This window comes from Microchirus variegatus (genome assembly GCF_963457635.1).
Source record: "Microchirus variegatus genome assembly, chromosome: 7".
Classification (NCBI taxonomy): Eukaryota; Metazoa; Chordata; class Actinopteri; order Pleuronectiformes; family Soleidae; genus Microchirus; species Microchirus variegatus.
Window position 1 is genome coordinate 29,264,045 of NC_139808.1, and position 17,983 is coordinate 29,282,027.

At 39.5% G+C, this 17,983-nt stretch overlaps 2 protein-coding genes across 2 annotated transcripts; both read right to left on the bottom strand.

Moving 5' to 3' along the window:
* Positions 1 to 279: 279 nt before the first annotated feature.
* Positions 280 to 2,663, bottom strand: LOC310929316 (pentraxin-related protein PTX3-like; the record flags this gene model as incomplete). Its single annotated transcript, XM_083892039.1, has 2 exons — positions 280 to 880; positions 2,519 to 2,663. The coding sequence occupies 2 exons, from the start codon at positions 2,661 to 2,663 to the stop codon at positions 288 to 290; spliced, it is 738 nt and encodes a 245-aa protein (XP_083748165.1). The 3' UTR covers positions 280 to 287.
* A 7,176-nt stretch (positions 2,664 to 9,839) lies between these two features.
* On the bottom strand, positions 9,840 to 16,953 carry LOC310929317 (endophilin-B1-like; the record flags this gene model as incomplete). Its single annotated transcript, XM_083892040.1, has 10 exons — positions 9,840 to 10,389; positions 11,360 to 11,460; positions 11,546 to 11,635; positions 12,401 to 12,424; positions 12,516 to 12,599; positions 12,720 to 12,812; positions 13,824 to 13,957; positions 14,054 to 14,182; positions 16,667 to 16,808; positions 16,897 to 16,953. The coding sequence occupies 10 exons, from the start codon at positions 16,951 to 16,953 to the stop codon at positions 9,840 to 9,842; spliced, it is 1,404 nt and encodes a 467-aa protein (XP_083748166.1).
* Between the last annotated feature and the right edge of the window lie 1,030 nt (positions 16,954 to 17,983).

Here is a 17,983-nt window from a genome sequence, read left to right on the forward strand (position 1 = left end):
CCCTGAAAACACTGTCAGACTGAGACAAACACCACGGTGTAAACGCTCACAGAGCTCAGGCAGCGACTTGTAAGCCTGGCAGAAAAATGACTTCACTGGTGTGTGGGAGTGAGTGAGGGAGGCAACCCTTTCCACACAGTTCCTCATTAACGACGCAACAACAATTTATGTTACACTTCATTTTTATTGTTAGCAAACACAAACAAGGCGTACGTCTTTAAAAAAGAAACGAGTAAATGTGCAAAAAATGTCAGTCTTTGTTGTTGTTTTTCCTCACTCGGGATCATTCATGACTTTCCCGCTCGCTCTATCACTCTGCTCAGCTGCAGGTGGACTCTCTGCAGCTCTGTTGCTATGGCAACCAGGGCCTTTTCCATTGTGGCCATGTCCATAACGTCCGCCGACGATGGCGGTGGTGTCGGCCTCGTCCCTAAACCGAACGGTGGACTCAGAGCTGCAGGTCTGGGTGTCGGTCTGGGCGTGGGTTGGTGCCCCTGGTAACCGACGCCCTTCTCCAGACGCTTCAGACGAGCGTTCTCCTCGTGGCTGCTGTGCAGGAGGGCGTGCAGCGTGGCGTTTAACCTCCTCTCCCTCTCCACCTCGCCCCGCGCCAGCTCTAGCAGGCCTCGCCGCAGCTCGAAGCTGGCCTGCTCCTCCCCCTTCGCCCTGCACGCCGCCTCTACGGCGGCGACGCACCGCTGACACGACGCTCCCTTCGCCAGCTTCTCCACCTGGGACCTGACGGAAGACGTTCCCGCGCGGCACTGCTCCACTGACTCCAGCAGCATGTTCTGCCTCATGTGGGAATCCTCCAGAGCGATGAAGAGCTTGTCCCAGCGGGAGAAATCCACAGCCGGGCAAGGTGTAGACGGAGAATCGCCTGCAGACGACAACCGCATAGTTATGATAGGTCAACATGTGACATGTAGGAGAAAGAAAACAAGGTAGAATGAAGAAAATTTTGGGAAATAAAAGAAACATTTGGAAAAGTTCCTTCTAAATCTAAAGAAAAGATGGCACACTGTATGCTGATGTTTTAGCTTCTTATATTTTCAGGTTTCTTTGACAAAAAAACATTAAAACTGAAAAGACATCAGAGGAACTCATGATTTCCAGATTTTGGGAACCACTGATCTGCATTTTTCAACACTTTCCGACATTTTACAGACAAAAAAACACTCGAGAAAATAGACGACAGATTACTTGAGGATAATGGTTAATTTGCTCAGTCTAAACATGTGAAATTGTTGAATTTAAATAAATGAGTTTGATCTGAGATAACGCAACTTCCTTTGGCGTCACATGGTAGCATCATTGACAAAAAAATGGACATTAAAAATAAACAGAAGCGGCCCAAGGATAAAGCCTTGTGGGACACCTTTCAAAACACGTCATTTTTGTTAATGAGTTCATCTTTTTGGGCTAAATTAAATCTGACATTGAGGACAACGCAACTTCCTTTGGCGTCACTTAGACAAAGATGGACATTAAAAATTAACGCAAGCGGCCCAAGGATAAAGCCCTGTGGGACGCCCCTTTCAAAACACGTCAAATGGTAGCGTCACTTACACAAAAATGGTCATTAAAAATAAACGGAAGTGGCCCAAGGATAAAGCCTTGTGGGACCCCCCTTTCAAAACATCATTTTTGTTGAGTTCGGCTAAATTAAATATGACATTGAGGACAACGCAACTTCCTTTTAATGTCACACGGCAGCATCACTTCCACAAAAATTAACGGAAGCGGCCCAAGGACAAAGCCTTGTGGGACACCTCTTTCAAAACACGCCATTTTTGTTGAGTAAATCTTTTTTGGATCAATTTAATTTGACATTGAGGACAACGCCACTTCCTTTGGCGTCACTTACACAAAAATGGACATTAAAAATAAATGGAAGCGGCCCAAGAATAAAGCCTTGTGGGACGCCCCTTTCAAAACACGTCACTTTTGTTGAGTTTGGCGAAATTAAATCTGACATTGAGGACAACGCAACTTTGTTTTAATGTCACACAGCAGCATCACTTACACAAAAATGGACATTAAAAATAAATCGAAGCTTCCCAAGCATAAAGCCTTGTGGGACGCCAATTGTAAAACACGTCATTTTTCTTGAGTTAATCTTTTTTTGGCTAAATTAAATCTGACATTGAGGACAACGCAACTTCCTTCGGCGTCACACGGCAGCATCACTTACACTTACTTAAATGGACGTTAAAAATGAACGGAAGCGGTCCAAGGATAGAGCCTTGCGGGACGCCCCTTTCAAAACATGAGTTAATGTATTTTGGCTAAATTAAATCTGACTTTGAGGACAATGCAACTTCCTTTGGTGTCACATGGACATAAAAAATAAACAGAAGCGGCCCAAGGATAAAGCCTTGTGGGACGCCCCTTTCAAAACACATTGTTTTTGTTGAGTTTGGCTAAATTAAATCCGACTGAGGACAACGCAACTTTGTTTTCAGACAAGCAGGAAGTCAGAAGAGGAGCCAAAATAACAAATAAACAACAAACTCACCCTCCTCCTGCTGCTGCTGGTCCTCGGAGATCTCGTTGTCGTAGTTGTACGGGTAATCTTCGTACTGGATCTCGTTCATACACAGCGCCGCCACCGCGAAGCCGAGCACGCACAGCACCGTACGCCAGGAGCCGCACGCTAGCATGACGACGCAGCTTCAGGTGAATATTAGTTAGATTAATAATCTGTTAATAACCGTGAGATCTTCAGCCTTCTTCAGTGAGTTCCCTCTCGTTCTGAGCCAACGCTCGTGTGAGCGCAGACTTATAAACTCAGAGAGGAAAGAAGGAGGGAAGAAGCTGTGGAGGGTGGGACGGATGTGGGGGTGAAGAGGGGGGTGAGTAATGCCTCTGTGGAGGTAAATGTGTCATAAGTCAGACTGAGTGGGAAATAAGGGAATAGTTAGAATTACAGGGAAAAGGGGAAAGGGAGGAGTGAGAGGAAAAGAAACTCTGTTGATCTCTGGATTTACTCATCATCTTTAAGTCAAGTATTCAGTTTTTAACATGATTTTAACATGAAGATACCATCAAAAATACTATAGTTTAATGCAAGAGACAACAACTAGAGCAGTAAAGCACTGACAACATTCACTTATGTTGACTAAGCACACTTTTTGTTCAAAATAAGTCATTATTCTTCTTTTCTCCTCCTGCATTTACACACAGTGAGGTGAAAATATAACAAATACATAATCTATTCCATGGTTATTTAACCCTTGTGTGGTTTTTAATGTTCGCTTAAAGAAAAAATACGCTATTTATTATGATTATTTTTATTACAGCCCCAGAATCATTGGCTTTGGATCATGAAACGAAATGAGAGCGTTTTAGACGGTAAAATCATCCCTGATCCAAGTATTTACATCATTCTAACTTTAAGTTGAAGGTGCCATATGTAAGAATGTGGCCAAAAAACGGTTACTACATTCAAATTCAAAACACCAAGGTCTTTTAGGTTTGGTTTTCTGACGTAACTGGCAACCCGTGGTTGCTCGGCAGCTGATACTCTACTGACTGCAATGATTGGTAGACGGCGGTAGGTGGCGCCACCTGACGCCAAAACATGATTTCAAAACATAAAGATGATTTGCAGTCTGCAAAATATTTTTTTTAATGCAAATATTTTGTCTGTACTGTTGTTGTTGGTGAGTTCAGTTTGTTATATGAACATTATTCCTGAGTCTCTGTGACATATTAGGAGGATTTTATGGCTTTAGTTGCTTTAGATTTATTACATAATGCACCTTTAAATCATCTTTTTGTCCACATTTGAGATGAAGAGCGTTTCACAAAAGGTGTAGCTTCAATAATCGGAAAATCTGAATATAGACAAGGGTTTAAAGGATAAAATGCTTTAATCAGGAGCAAAACTGCAGAAAAAAAAGACTTTTTATACCAAGAAGAAGCACCTGAGAAAATACTGAAAACACTGGTGTAGTGAGATTAGATCAAGGCAGTAAGGAAAACAGTAGATAACCAGAGGAACCTCCTGAGGACCACAGGTTGAGAACCCTGGATCTAAAGGAAACGTGCCATTAAATCTCAGTCGTGCAGAGTCGTGTTTACCATCTTTTCCACAGGACGTTTCACTCCACACTCTCTAACCTCTTTGTCGACGATCCAGACCCTCCCTGCTCCGTGGATCAACATCGAATCCCCGTAACCTCAAATATATAAAAAAAAAGGTTGCGACACTGCTGAGTCGGGATTATATTTTTATATTTGAAGCTTGCAGTGATTATGTTTTTACGACTTTTGAAATTAGGAACCAGAACAACATTGTGAAATCTGGCTGCGACACGTCCCTACACTGTTTGTGTTGATTCGACGTGGAGTGACAAATGTCCTCTGTGACAGGTGTTTGGGGGCTAAAACGTGTCAAGGTCAGAGGAAAAGCCTTGACCTTCCTCCGTCTGACGGGCTATAATCACAGCAGAGGGACAAACGGTGAGGAAGGAGCTGCTGGATTTATCTCAGGAAGAGAGAGAACGACGGGAACCTGCAGAGGAAAGAGTTCAGGGATGAAAACAAAGACCTTTCCTCTGCAGTAAAAACACCTCACTGTGGACGTTCATTAAAACATATGTGTGTCTTATTGGACTAAATTTGTGAAATTTAGAAATAAGTCCACAAAGTTCCACATTCGCTTGGCTCGTTTTTATCAACAAAAACGCAATAAGAACGGGTCTATTTTGTGACTCCTGTACAATAATCGCTAAATTTGACTTTAGGCGCTCAGGGTTGTTGCGTGCTGTCCATATTTTCAAAATAAAAGACTTCAAAAATGGCGTCCATCGCTGCGTTTTATACGATCAACTCGCGACTCCAGTTTCGCTAATTTACGTCAAGTGAAGGTCGCCAAAAAATTCAAAATGGCCGAATTCCTGTTGCCTTGAGGCCATGGTTACGGTCGACTTTTTTCTTCGTCTTGGTAGATGACGTCTTCCCACCGAGTTTCGGGAAATTCAGTGACACTCACTTATAGCGCCTCACCTTAGGGGGGCGCTATAGAGCCCTTGAGCCCCTGACCTCCGTGCAAAGTTTGACACTCCCGAGTTTTTCTGCACGTTAACGCCCTCAAAAAAAAACACGACCGCAAAGCCATGGATAGAATAATAATAATAATGTGAAGGATTAACAATAGGCTCATTTCTTTATCAGTGAACACAGTAGTGAGGGAGATCTAATGAGAACACTTTGTTAAAGGGTTATAGGGTTTATACATATATTATTACACATATAATAAGTCTATGTATATATATGTATATATATATATATATATACATATAATAAGTCTATATATATATACGTATATATATAGACATTTTATATATTATATAAGGGTTAACACAGAGGACAACGTTTGATAGCGATGCCTCCTGTTAAAAGTCCATAGCGGAGCTCAATATATAAAGTTTTAGTCGTTGCCTCGTGTGAGCTTTTATACGCCTTTTATTTATTATTCTGTACAGCACGTTGGTCTGAAGTGCTTTACAGAGCACTTTAAAAACGCTGGGATCGGATTATGGCTAAGACTAGGATTGTGAACACAGTGTGTGTGCATCAGTACATCCACGACAATCCACTCCATAAAGCCAATATATAAAGCCACTCTGGGGAGTCGATTATCTTTCAAATCACAAGATTTGGCAATAACGGCGACGTGGAAATGAAAGAAACGAAGCCTCGAGCTTCTCTTTCTCACGTTTTGGGACTCAAATCCACATAGAATTAACACATATAATAATCTGTGTTGGTGTGTTGGTGTGTGTCGCCCCTGGCTACAGAGAAATATGATTACCAGCTCCACAGAGCTCTATATCGAGGTTTCATAAGTCACTCATCGAGTCTGCAAAACACCTTTTCAGCATCGCTTTTCCCTTCCTGCGTCACATGAACTAACATAACTGCTGACACAGCGGATATGATGATAAAAATAAAGCTGGAAAAATGTCCTTTTCTATATCGGAGAATCTATTCTGAGTTTGGCTGAGTCGTCGGGAAAAAGCTGCGGGAACAAAAAAAACAACATACACACCATTTAATCCTCCTGTGAGGGTTTATGATGTTATTGAACACGAGGGAGATCAATATCGCACAACTTTATCGATCTAATCTGGGTTTACAGCCTCTGGCAGAAGAGAGGAGATTAGAGTTATGCGGTCAACACAATTAAAGTGGACCGAGAACGGAAGTTCACATTAAAGCTGTCACTTCCAGGTAGATTTCAGTCTGAAAGAGCGCGACTGACAAGAGCTTCAGTGAGGAGAGATTTCTATCGGCTCGTTTACAGCAACTAGGAGGTCTTTGACCATGAAAACAAGTTAATGTGTGTAAGTAGACCTCCATCACTAACATATATGTGCAACAGGACCACTCTATGGGAGCTTTAAAGGTGAATTATGTGATAAATCTAAAGCAACTGGCCGTAAAATCCTCCTAATATGTCACAGAGACTCAGGAATAATGTTCATATAACAAACTGAACTCACCAACAACAACAGTACAGACAAAATATTAACATTACATTTTTTTTTTTGCAGTCATGTTTTGGCATCATGTGGCGCCACCTACCACCATCTACCAATCATTGCAGTCAGTAGAGTCTCAGCTGCCGAGCAACCACGGGTTGCCAGTTACGTTGGAAAACGAAACCTAAAAGACCTTTTGAATTTGTATGTAGTAACTGTTTTTGGCCACATTCTTACATATGGCGCCTTTAATAAAAGTGACATCAACACCGTGTTAATTAGATGGTGTGATATGTTGATTCTTAAAGGCGCCATATGTAAGAATGTGGCCAAAAACGGTTACTACACTCAAATTCAAAACACAGAGGTCTTTTAGGTTTCGTTTTCTGACGTAACTGGCAACCCGTGGTTCCTTGGCAGCTGAGACTCTACTGACTGCAGTGATTGGTAGACGGCGGTAGGTGGCCCCAACTGACGCCAAAACATGATTTCAAAACATAAACATGATTTGCAGTCTGCAAATTTTTTTTTTTTTTAATACAAATATTTTGTCTGTACTGTTGTTGTTGGTGAGTTCAGTTTGTTATAAGAACATTATTCCTGAGTCTCTGTGACATATTAGGAGGATTTTATGGCTTTAGTTGCTTTAGATTTATTACATAATGCACCTTTAATTCATGGTCGCGAGGAGTTCATTTTGGTTCAAAACCATGGTTTTATACACGTTAAATGATGTACGACAGCGAGCTTTAGCATTTAAAACGGGAACTGCAATAACACCTTCAAAACACTGTAGCACGCGGTTGTTTTGAACGTGTCCTGAAACACAGAAGGAGCTGCATTTGGAGCTGGTTTTATGTCGTGTCTTCATCCACTGTCTGTTATTATTAAAGGTGAAGTAAGTAGTTTATAGTGAAATCTAGAGGAGAGGCTGAAATTTACAACAAAGAACTGCCCCTCTGCTCACCCCCTCCCTTCCCTGAGCGCTACAGTATCCTCAGCCGGTCAAATGTTGTCCTCGTTGTCTTTCTCCGTGTCAGCAGATGAGGTTCTCTCCGCTTCAGACGTAGCGGAGAGAGAGGAGGCGGGACTTCCGCTACAAGTAAAGCAACGCTTGATTTGTTCTCTTGCGTTTGTCCTTACAGGCTCCGGTAGAAACATGGCGTCTTGCTGCTAACAGTGGCTATGCAACCGCGGCCCGCGACCATGTTATTTTACATGACTTTTTGAAACACTACGAAAATGAAACAAAAACTATTATACAGCGACTAGACAATGCAGGAGCACATAATATGTATAAAAAAGTGGATTTTGGGTTATATAAACCCATAAATACTACACAGTGTCCCTTTAATATATTATTCATATAGTATTATTATTAGCAGCAGCAGCAGCGTCAGAAGAAGAGCGTGAGTGAACCTCGGCTGTTTCTCATTTGAGATTAAGAGCATTTCATTAAAGGTGCAGAAATCGGAAAATCTAAACATAGAAAAGGGTTTAAAAGGATAAAATGCTTCAAGCAGGAGCAAAACTGCAGAGAAAATGACTTTTTATACCAAGAATCACCTGAGAAAATCCTGAAAACACTGGTGTAGTGAGATTAGATTAAGATGAAGTGAACCTGGGCTGTTTCTCTTACCTGTCCAGGAGAAAAATCATCCGTCACCAGCAACCACGTCAACTTTCTCTCCACTTCCTCACTTCCATCTGCCATTTTAGAGAGGAGTAACGGAGACAATCGTTTAGCTTTGCGATCCTTTAATAACATTTCTTCCACCCCTTTCTTCAAACTGGCAAATATTTCAATTAAACACATTTTCCTCCCCCAACGTCTATTAAAACCTCTTCAGTCGTTAAGACTTGGCTTTAGAGTCAGAAGGCGTTTATTTTTTCGATGGTAGGTGAATACGTCGCCATCCTTTAATGTCACTTTTGGCACACAGGACATTTTAAAAACATGATTTAAAATACTCTAACTTCACACTGACATCAGCAGCACAACAAACGCCATGCGATGTGGATGTGAACACTGCATTCATTCATGTTTCCAGCAGTGGATCCACACCACAACACACAACAACAACATATGGACGACGTGGAAACTTTGACCCGCTTTGGTTTTAATGGGGGGGCTTTTCAGGGAGGGGGGGGGGGTAAAGAGTGACTGATATGACCGTGTGTCGAGGGTGGAAACACCCAGAGAGGCTGCAGCACAAAGATCCTGTTCAGCCTGGTGTGTGTGTGTGTCGTCACCTCGCCGCGCTCCACAAACACGCAACACACAAGTCGCATGTTTATTTGTTTTTGTGTGTGTGGAAAATGACCTCACACACACACACACGCACGTTACTTTCTAAAAGGTGTTAGGTTGTTGGCACAAAGACTTTAGAGTGTTTTTCCTTTATCAGTGAGTTCAGTTCTTACTTTGCATCATGTAAACAGTACAAAAATCAACACTATAAATAATCCTAAAAGCTACAGCTACTGTGGCACTATAATCTCTATAATCTCTATAATCTCAAGCTCCTTCTCGGTCAGCGTTATCGCTTCTGCTCGTAGACTGTGGATAAAAACGGTCGAGTTAGCGATTAGAACGACTTTGAATGAAAGTCTATGGAGGAAAAATGAGCTTCTCACTCCATTTAGAACGTCAGTAAACGTTTTTCTTTAGGTTCTAATTTATGGAGGACCAGACCTGACATATCAATAAATAAATAAATAAATACAGGAACAAATAAATAAATGCATAAATACATAAATAAATAAATAAATACAGGAATAAATAAATGAATAAATGAATAAATGCTATATTTATTTTACATTTCTGTTCACCTACGTTTATTTATTTATTACTGTATTTATTTACAGTAATAATCATTTATTTAATAATAAATTATTATTTATTGATATGTCAGGTCTGGTCCTATAAAAACGGTCAAGTTAGTGATTAAAATGACTTTGAATGAAATTCTACAGAGGAAAAATTCGCTTCTCACTTCATTTAGAACGTTTTCCTGAGGAGTTTCACGTCTTCTTTAGGTTCTAATTTATGGAGGACAAGACCTGACATATCAATAAATAAATAAATAAATATAGGAACAAATAAATAAATACAGTAATAAATAAATACATGCTTTACATTTATTTCTATATTTCTGCTCAACTACACCAATAAATGTATTTATTTATTTATTTATTGATATGTCAGGTTTGGTCCTCCATACTAATTTGTGTGGAAAGGAGACGATAAAGTGTGGCGCGTATGAACGGACGCCAGTGTACGGATTTCCAGTTTCACAAACGGCGAATCTTGAGGTCTATTGTTCTGCTTTATGGAGTGTTATTCTGCTACATCTCTGAGTCAAAGTCTTTGTCGTCTTCATTTGTCAGCACCTGCTCGTTTGCCGTCTCCACAGACGCTCGGAGCTCATCATCATCATCATCATCATGATCATCATCAGCCGCCGCTGCTGCATCTGTTGCCATGGTTTCACCATGCACTGCGTTCCCCGGCTGAGATGCACTGGGCGGTGAAGGTCGAGAGGACGTTTTCGTCGTTGTCGTCTCGTGACCTGCGTCATCGCCGTTTCCCGGCATCTGATCAGCATCTGAATCTGATGGTGAGACATGAACGGCTGCAGAAAAGTACCTGTTCTTTTCTCTCCAGCGGCCTTCACTGTTGTTGTTGTTGCTGTTGTTGTTGTTATTTGACGGCCGAGTGGAATCTGAGGTCGTCTTTTGGGTCGCAGGCGCTGGATTCGCCGTCGTCCACGAGTCCTGGTTGAAGTCTGGGAGGTGATGGACGACCAGAGGAAGAGAAGCAGCCTGATTTAACCGAGACTCACTGGACTCTGAGACGTCTGAGAGCCAGTTATTGGAGCACAGCACTGCAGGAATCCTGCACGGTGACACATAAAAACAGTCCATGAACAACTGAATGATGATTTAAAATCGAAAAAGCTGTCATAGAATCCAACATAGGCTCTAAATTAACTCATAAGGGACTAGTTAAAATAAAAATTCTCTATTATTTCTTGAAATCCTGATCAAAGAAACTTGCATTTTATAAAATTGCGGGGCATAAATTAATATTTAATATTATACAGATTTCAAAATGCAGGTAAAAAGTGGGTAACACATATTCACCATTAATTAAGTAACATACTAGCCCTTTATTATTAAATATTAAGCACCATACCACAAGTATTAACACCTTATGTAGGAAAAATCTTAACTAATGTCGTAATAGAGGTAGAATAAGGTGTTAATATGTGCTTAATGATGACTAATAAAGGGCTAGTATGCGACTTTTATATGTAAGTAAGCACCTTCACTCTTAGAAATAAGGGTTCCAAAAGGGTTCTTCTACAAGGGCTGAGGTTCTACCTGGAACCATTTGCTTCTGAAAAACCCTTTTCCCAAAGAAAGGGTTTTTCAACGGTTCTTGGTAACACTAATGGTCCCAGTAAGAACCATCTTGATCCAGAGAACCCTTTAAAACCCCTTTCCTGAATAAAGGGTTTTAAAAGGGTTCTTGGTGGAACCCTCCAAAAGGGTTCTCCTATGAGGACAAGCCAAAGAAATTTATATGGTTCTCCTAAGCACTTTTATTTGTAAGTGTGTAGTTAATGAACTAAATAATAATAATAATAATAATAATCTTAAGTGTTACCAAACAGCAAACTTACATTTTAAAGATAAGGTGTGTATGTATTTGAGATTAAATGACCTTTATTTTGAAGAAAAGCGTCACTTTAAAAAGTGTAAAATCATCTGTTTTCCATAAACCAGGAGGTGAAGGAAATTCAGGCTGCAACTTCAAAATAAACGCTGCTAAATTGTAGCTTTATGTGTTAAAAAAGACAGACCTTGTCAGCTGTTTCTGGAGTTCCTGTGCGTGTTGGTTACACTGGTCAAAGTAAGACGCCTGAGCGTCCACAAAGTCTGTCAGACTCCGCAGGTGATTGGTCTGAAGAAAACAACAACAAAGACCTCACACAATAAAAACACAAGCAAACACAATGGAAAGTCTCTGTGTTTTTCAGTGTACGTACATGTGTGTCGTCGATTCCTTCCAGAACCCGTCGTGTCATTTCTGACTGTCGGTCAAACAGACTCTGACAGATGCTCAGCTCCATCTCCGCCTACACACACAGATAACATCCATCCATGCCATTTAAAAAAGGCAAATAATCAGACTTTAGAACAGAGTACGAGATTATATAACAGAGGAATAACCCAGCAAACACAAACTTCCTCACTTCTTCTCTGTATTACAGTATGGAAATAAAGCAGGAAATTTATGTAGAGCAGTGTTTCCCCAACCCAGGTCCTCAGGGAACACGGAGCCCTGCCATGTTTTAGATGTTACCCTGCTCCAAAAACACCTCTAACGTTTTTATAAAAATTACAAAAGTTGAAATATATATTTTTTAATGACAAAAGTTGAAATATAACTTTTTTTTTTAAAGGACAAAAGTTGAAACATTCTATTTTTGAAAAAGTGAAAAAAGTTGAAAAATATATTTTTTTTTATGAGAAAAGTTGAAACATTTATTTATTTTTTTTTTAAAAGACAAAAGTTGAAATAAATATATTATTTAAATGATAAAAGTTGAAATATAACACTTTTTGAAAAAAAAAGAAAAAAATGCATAAGTTGAAATATAACATAAAAAAAGACAAAAGTTGAAACATTACATTTCAGATTTTTATTTATTTATTATTATTATTTTTTTTAAATTATTTGAAAAAGAATTGACAGAAATTGTCATCAGGCTTCTGCAGAGCTGACCATTTATGTGAATCAGGTGTTTTTGGAGCAGGGCGACATCTAAAACATGGCATGGCAGAGTTCCCTGAGGATCAGGATTTGGAAAACACTGATGTAGTGAACACAGAAAACTCACCTGAGAGATTTGCTGAGCCCAAATCTGTTAGAGAGGAAAAAAGACAAGAGGAAGTGAAAGTCATGAACTCAGTGAGCAAAGAGAAAAACGTCGTACGACTAACCGACCGACTGACCTTTAGCCACTTCACGCGCAGGAAGCTGAACATGAAGGAGACGTGAGACGCGTAGTCTTGGTCCAGTGGGTTTGAATTGAGGCTCTGGTTAAAGAAAGAAAAGAAGTCAGTGAAGCGTTTTCAATCGTTCTCCAGAATAAAAAAACACATTCAAAAGTCAATGATGCATCAAATGAGGCGGCGACGACGTGGACCGTGACTCACTCTGTCCTCTCGCTCGGCCTCGTGGGCTTTTCTCAGCCGGGATTTGGCGATGTCCAAGTCCAGACGTCTGTTCAGCAACGTCCTGCGCTCGTCCTGTGATGGGAGAGAATAAAGATAAGATATAAGAGATAAGAGAGTCCTACATTCGTCCCACAGTGGCGGAAATTTACAGCGTTACAGCAGCAAGACAGCAAAGATAAGGATTATAATAATAATAATAATAATAATAATAATAAATCAAAAAATGTGTCCAACATAGGCTCTAAATTATCTCATAAGAGAAGAAGAAATTATAATTCTTAATTATTTCTTTAGTCCCTGATCAAAGAAAGTTGCATTTTATAAAATTGTTGGATTTAAATGATCTATAAAGAATTTAAATTAATATTTAATATTATACAGATTTCATAATTCAGATTAAAAAGTGGGTAACATATATTCACCATTTACTAAGTAGCATTCTAGTAAATATTAAGCATGTATTAACACCTTAGATAGGAAAATATAGGAAAATTATAATAATAATAACCATGCATTAACAAGAAAAGTACAATATAAAAAGATATTAACACTGAGACGATATAAAAAAGCTAAATAGAGTTTAATAGAATAGAAAGTATAGTGTACATAATAGACAATTTCCAAAAATAGATGTTGACATAATATTAAAGACTGAAGACTTTGTGTTATGGTTAGGTTTCAGCTTTATTATCACTATATAAAATAGTCTTATCATTATTATTATTAATCAAATATTTTGATAATGGATTCAAGTGTTTTGTGTATTTTCTCAATATTTAAAACCAGTTTTCTTGGATTTTTCTGGTTTTCTTTGCTCCATAGAAACAGAGAAATCACTCAAACTGAATCATTTTGAGGTTTGTGAACCAAAACAAGACACCGTTATTATTATTTCCAGGTTTTTGTAAACAATGATAAACATTTTTCAAAATTTTCTTATATTTTATGAACCAAGCAAGGGTTAGATTTGCAGCACTGCTGTAAATGTGTATATTTTCAGCTTCAAACCTTCTTTTTTGACATTTTATGGACCAGAAAACGAGTAAATAATCAACGTATTGTTTGTTTGTGTATGTATTTTACTTGTATGGCTCTGAATTCCCCCTCAGTGAAACTCCTCAGAGGGCTGATGAAGTGGATGTTGGAGCTCTGGACAAACTTCCTCTCCTCGTCGCTCAGCTGCTTCTGAACTTCTCCACATCTGAGCAAAGCAGCTCCTACGACACAACACAGAAAAACACACATTAACTAACCTATGTCCTCAGACAGAAACACAGCTAATAGAAGATGATTATGTCGTTAGATTATGTCACCATAAGGTGTGGTGGATCCCATCTCCAGTCCGGCCTGGGTCATTTCATTTCCGAGGAGCTCGTTTGGTCGAGGTCTTGGTGGAACGCTCCACTCCAGATGTTCGTACAGACGATCCTCCAACCGTGCTCCTGTTCACCAGAGGAGGAAGAAGACGATTAGACGGAAACAGGTTTATGGCCATGTACGCTAGAATCCATAAAGGGAAAAATATAAATGACACACTATATTAACTAAATTAAACAATAAATTATAACACAATTATTTAAAATGCAATATTATAATATCTCAAAAATGAGATATTCTCAAAATCAAAATCAATCAAAAGTCCACTTACAACAGTGAATATGTGAATATAGATGTATTTAAATTCTCATTTAAAAAAAGGTAAAACAGACATTTAATACAACAGTTATTATTTTTGTTTCCAGTGATTTATTATCACCTGAAAATGAGGCTCGGCTGTGTTTTTTTTACCTTGGAACAAGCCTTTTAAATTAGATTAGAATAGAATAGGATAGAATGGAGTAGAATATCTTTAATTGTCATCGCAAAGTACAACGAAATTGAGGTAGAAACGCTCACATCTGTGCAAAAACAGACAAAAGTATAATATAAATAAGATACAAACCGTTTATAACCTTTATACCCCGAATCTACCATGAGTGTACGGTGGCCCAGGATGGACAAACTAAGGCAAACTTTGAACGTTTGTTATGAAACCTGCGTGTCGTGGAAGCATTGAGTTGAGTGCAATAAGACATTTCACAGCTAGGTGGCGCTAAATCGTACAGACTGGTCCCTTTGATTGATGACAGATGAAATAACAGGTCATACAAGTCAAATTTGCATTGGATTCAACTACTTCAAATACTTTGTTTAGTAGTACAAACACAGTACAACTTGGACAAGCATTGAAAATCAAAGTTGTACGTATTTTTCCATAAGTATAAATATGTACATATGTATATATATATAATGCAGAAATGTGATTCTGCAGAGCACATACGAGCCCTCGGCTCACAGAGTTTCTCATTACTTGCGGCTGCTGCACGGTCTCTAGCCCTCGTTCGACAGATTATAGATCACGTCCACTCATAATTCCATTAGCTGAGGCAAGTGGCAAAAAAAAGAATTAGCCGGCCTATTCGTCCGAGGATGAGGACGCGAAAGCAAAAGGACACACAGGAGACACATTAACAGTGAGGGAGAGAGGTCATAAATCTGGACTCCCACGTGCACAGATTCATAATCATCATTCAGTGGTTTTTTCTACACAGAAAATCATTATGATCATGATGGACGTGGTGGGAGAGGCCACGAGAGGCACTGGTCTGGTGTTTAATCAGTGGTGTTAATTATTCAACTGCTCAAGAACACTCACTGGATATTTATTTAGGTATTAACTCATAATGTGTCCAGAGTGTTTCTTTATGAAAATCCCAGAGGGATCAGCAGTCCCTGAACTACTCACACCAGCCTGTCTGGCAACCACGTCACGTTCAAGGACACTTTCTTCTTCTTCATCCCTCTGATGCTTGGTGTGAACTTGAGCAGGTCACCTTGCCGCCATGTTTTTATTGTTATCATTATTATTATGAAGCAGCAGTTTTACAGGTGTAACTTAAGAAGTTACATTACTTCTTATTATTTTGTCTTTCTCCAGGGGAAATTATGTTCGTACAAAAAGTTTAATATGACACTAAAATCTTACGTAAACAATACAGAATTTTAGTTTATTTCACAAAGTTTGAAATAGAACTTCCACGGAAGCGTATTGCTGCCACACATACAAAAGGTGGGATGCTCAGTATTAAGTTATTTCGAGAAACTCTCACATTATTTCGAGAAACTATTACCATATAACGAGAAACTATCACGTTATTTCGAGATACTAGTATGTTAGAACGAGAAACTATCACTTTATTTCGAGATACTAGTATGTTAGAACGAGAAACTATCACGTTATTTCGAGATACTAGTATGTTATGAGAAACTATCGCGTTACTTCAAGATACTAGTATGTTATAACGAGAAACTATCACGTTATTTCGAGAAACTATTACGTTATAACGAGAAACTATCACGTCATTTCAAGATAAGATGTTTTCTCGTTATAACTAGAAACTGTCACGTTATTTTTAAAAACTATTACGTTATAACGTGAAACTGTCACGATATAATGGATAGCTGTCACGTTATTTCGAGAAACTATTACATTATAACGAGAAACTATTACGTTATAACGAGAAACTGTCACGCTATAATGGATAGCTGGCACGTTATTTCGAGATAAGATGTTTTCTCGTTATAACGAGAAAATATCATGTTATAACGAGAAACTATCACTTTATTTCGAGAAACTATCACGTAATTTTGAGAAACTATTCCGTTGTTCCGAGAGATTATTTTGAGCAACTGTCACGTTATTTTGAGAAATGACTTTGAGAAACTATTCCATTATTCCGAGAAACTACTACGTTATTTCGAGAAACTATCACTTTATTTTTCGTGTATGTGTGGCAGCAATAATTTCCGTAAACTTTATAATTATAATGTCACATAAATCTTATTTTGACCTAAAAACAGAACAGGTGTATCTCCCTCTCTCTTACCCGGGTTAGGCAGCAGTAACACTTCGGTCTGACTGATGATTTTGTCCGTCCAGGTCTTGGTGGCTTCAGCTCGGGTCAGAAGCTCCTCGAGACCCCTGTCCAGCTCGGTCCTCTCCGCCTGACCGAGACTCTCACCGGTGAACTGGAGCGGATTAAGATTAACAACAACAATTATCGAATTAAACGCAAAATGATGTCGTTTTATCCGTCTTTTTTGTGTGTGTTTATACCTGAATAGCTCGGTTGATGAACTGACCCGCATCCACAGCGAACCGTGTCAGCTCCATGCCCCCCCACCACCCACCCCTCACCACGGTGTCTCCGAACACGGCGCTAACGGCTAAAGTGAACGCGAAGACTGATAAATATTACAAATATCGCCGAAACAACCGGTTTAATTCTTCGTTAAACATTTAACTGCCGACGAAAAACACCTGCGCGTGTTTCCGTTGCTAGTTTATCCTCGCGCCGGTGCTGCCATGTCGAGTCAAGCTAGCTTAATTTACTACCGGTGTGCTACCTCTATCCGGTTTACGCTAACCGCCCGTAAACACATAAAAACAGCTCGTTTCACGGCTAAACATGCGGCAGATAATGAATTAATCATACTTAATATCGTGATATATTAAACTAACCGACGTAAATAACGACACTCGTATATTTACCGAGACCTCTTTGATGCTGACGACCGTTTACCGGATGCACACGGACTTACTTTCAAAATAAAAGCATAATCTCAACCAAGCTGCGCAACTAAACACGAAACATAAACAAAAAATTAATCTGTCAGCAAAATACGATGAGTATAACACGAAATATGATAGTATAGTATAGTAATATAATATAATACTATTCAACCATATATAGCTAGCAATGATGCAAAGATGATGATGCTGCACATGTGCAGAACACTGTCCTGCTCGGAAAAAAGGCGAGGATCCAGTCAGCTGTAACCTTGGAACGCAGTAGTGACGGTGTCTCTCTATCCAAAAGCAAGCACGAACATCAGCCAGGCATTGACGAAAAGGAGGAAGATGATGATCATAAACACAGCGACCCTCTGGGTGTCTGAACTCATGGCTGCCTGGAAAAATACAAAAACAGAAATTCCACTTCCCCCTTTTTTTTCCCCTTGTTTTACTCGTATCCTCCTCCTCCTCCTTCTCGCCTGGTGATCTTCTGCTTCTTAACACTTGGTCCCAATTGGTTCTCGTCAGGAAAAACAGGAGCGGATTGGACCACTGGATTGGAGCGTGTGTGAGAAGAGAGCGAGGAGAGAGGATTAAAGCAGTGTGAGATTAGAGGACGCCACCTTCT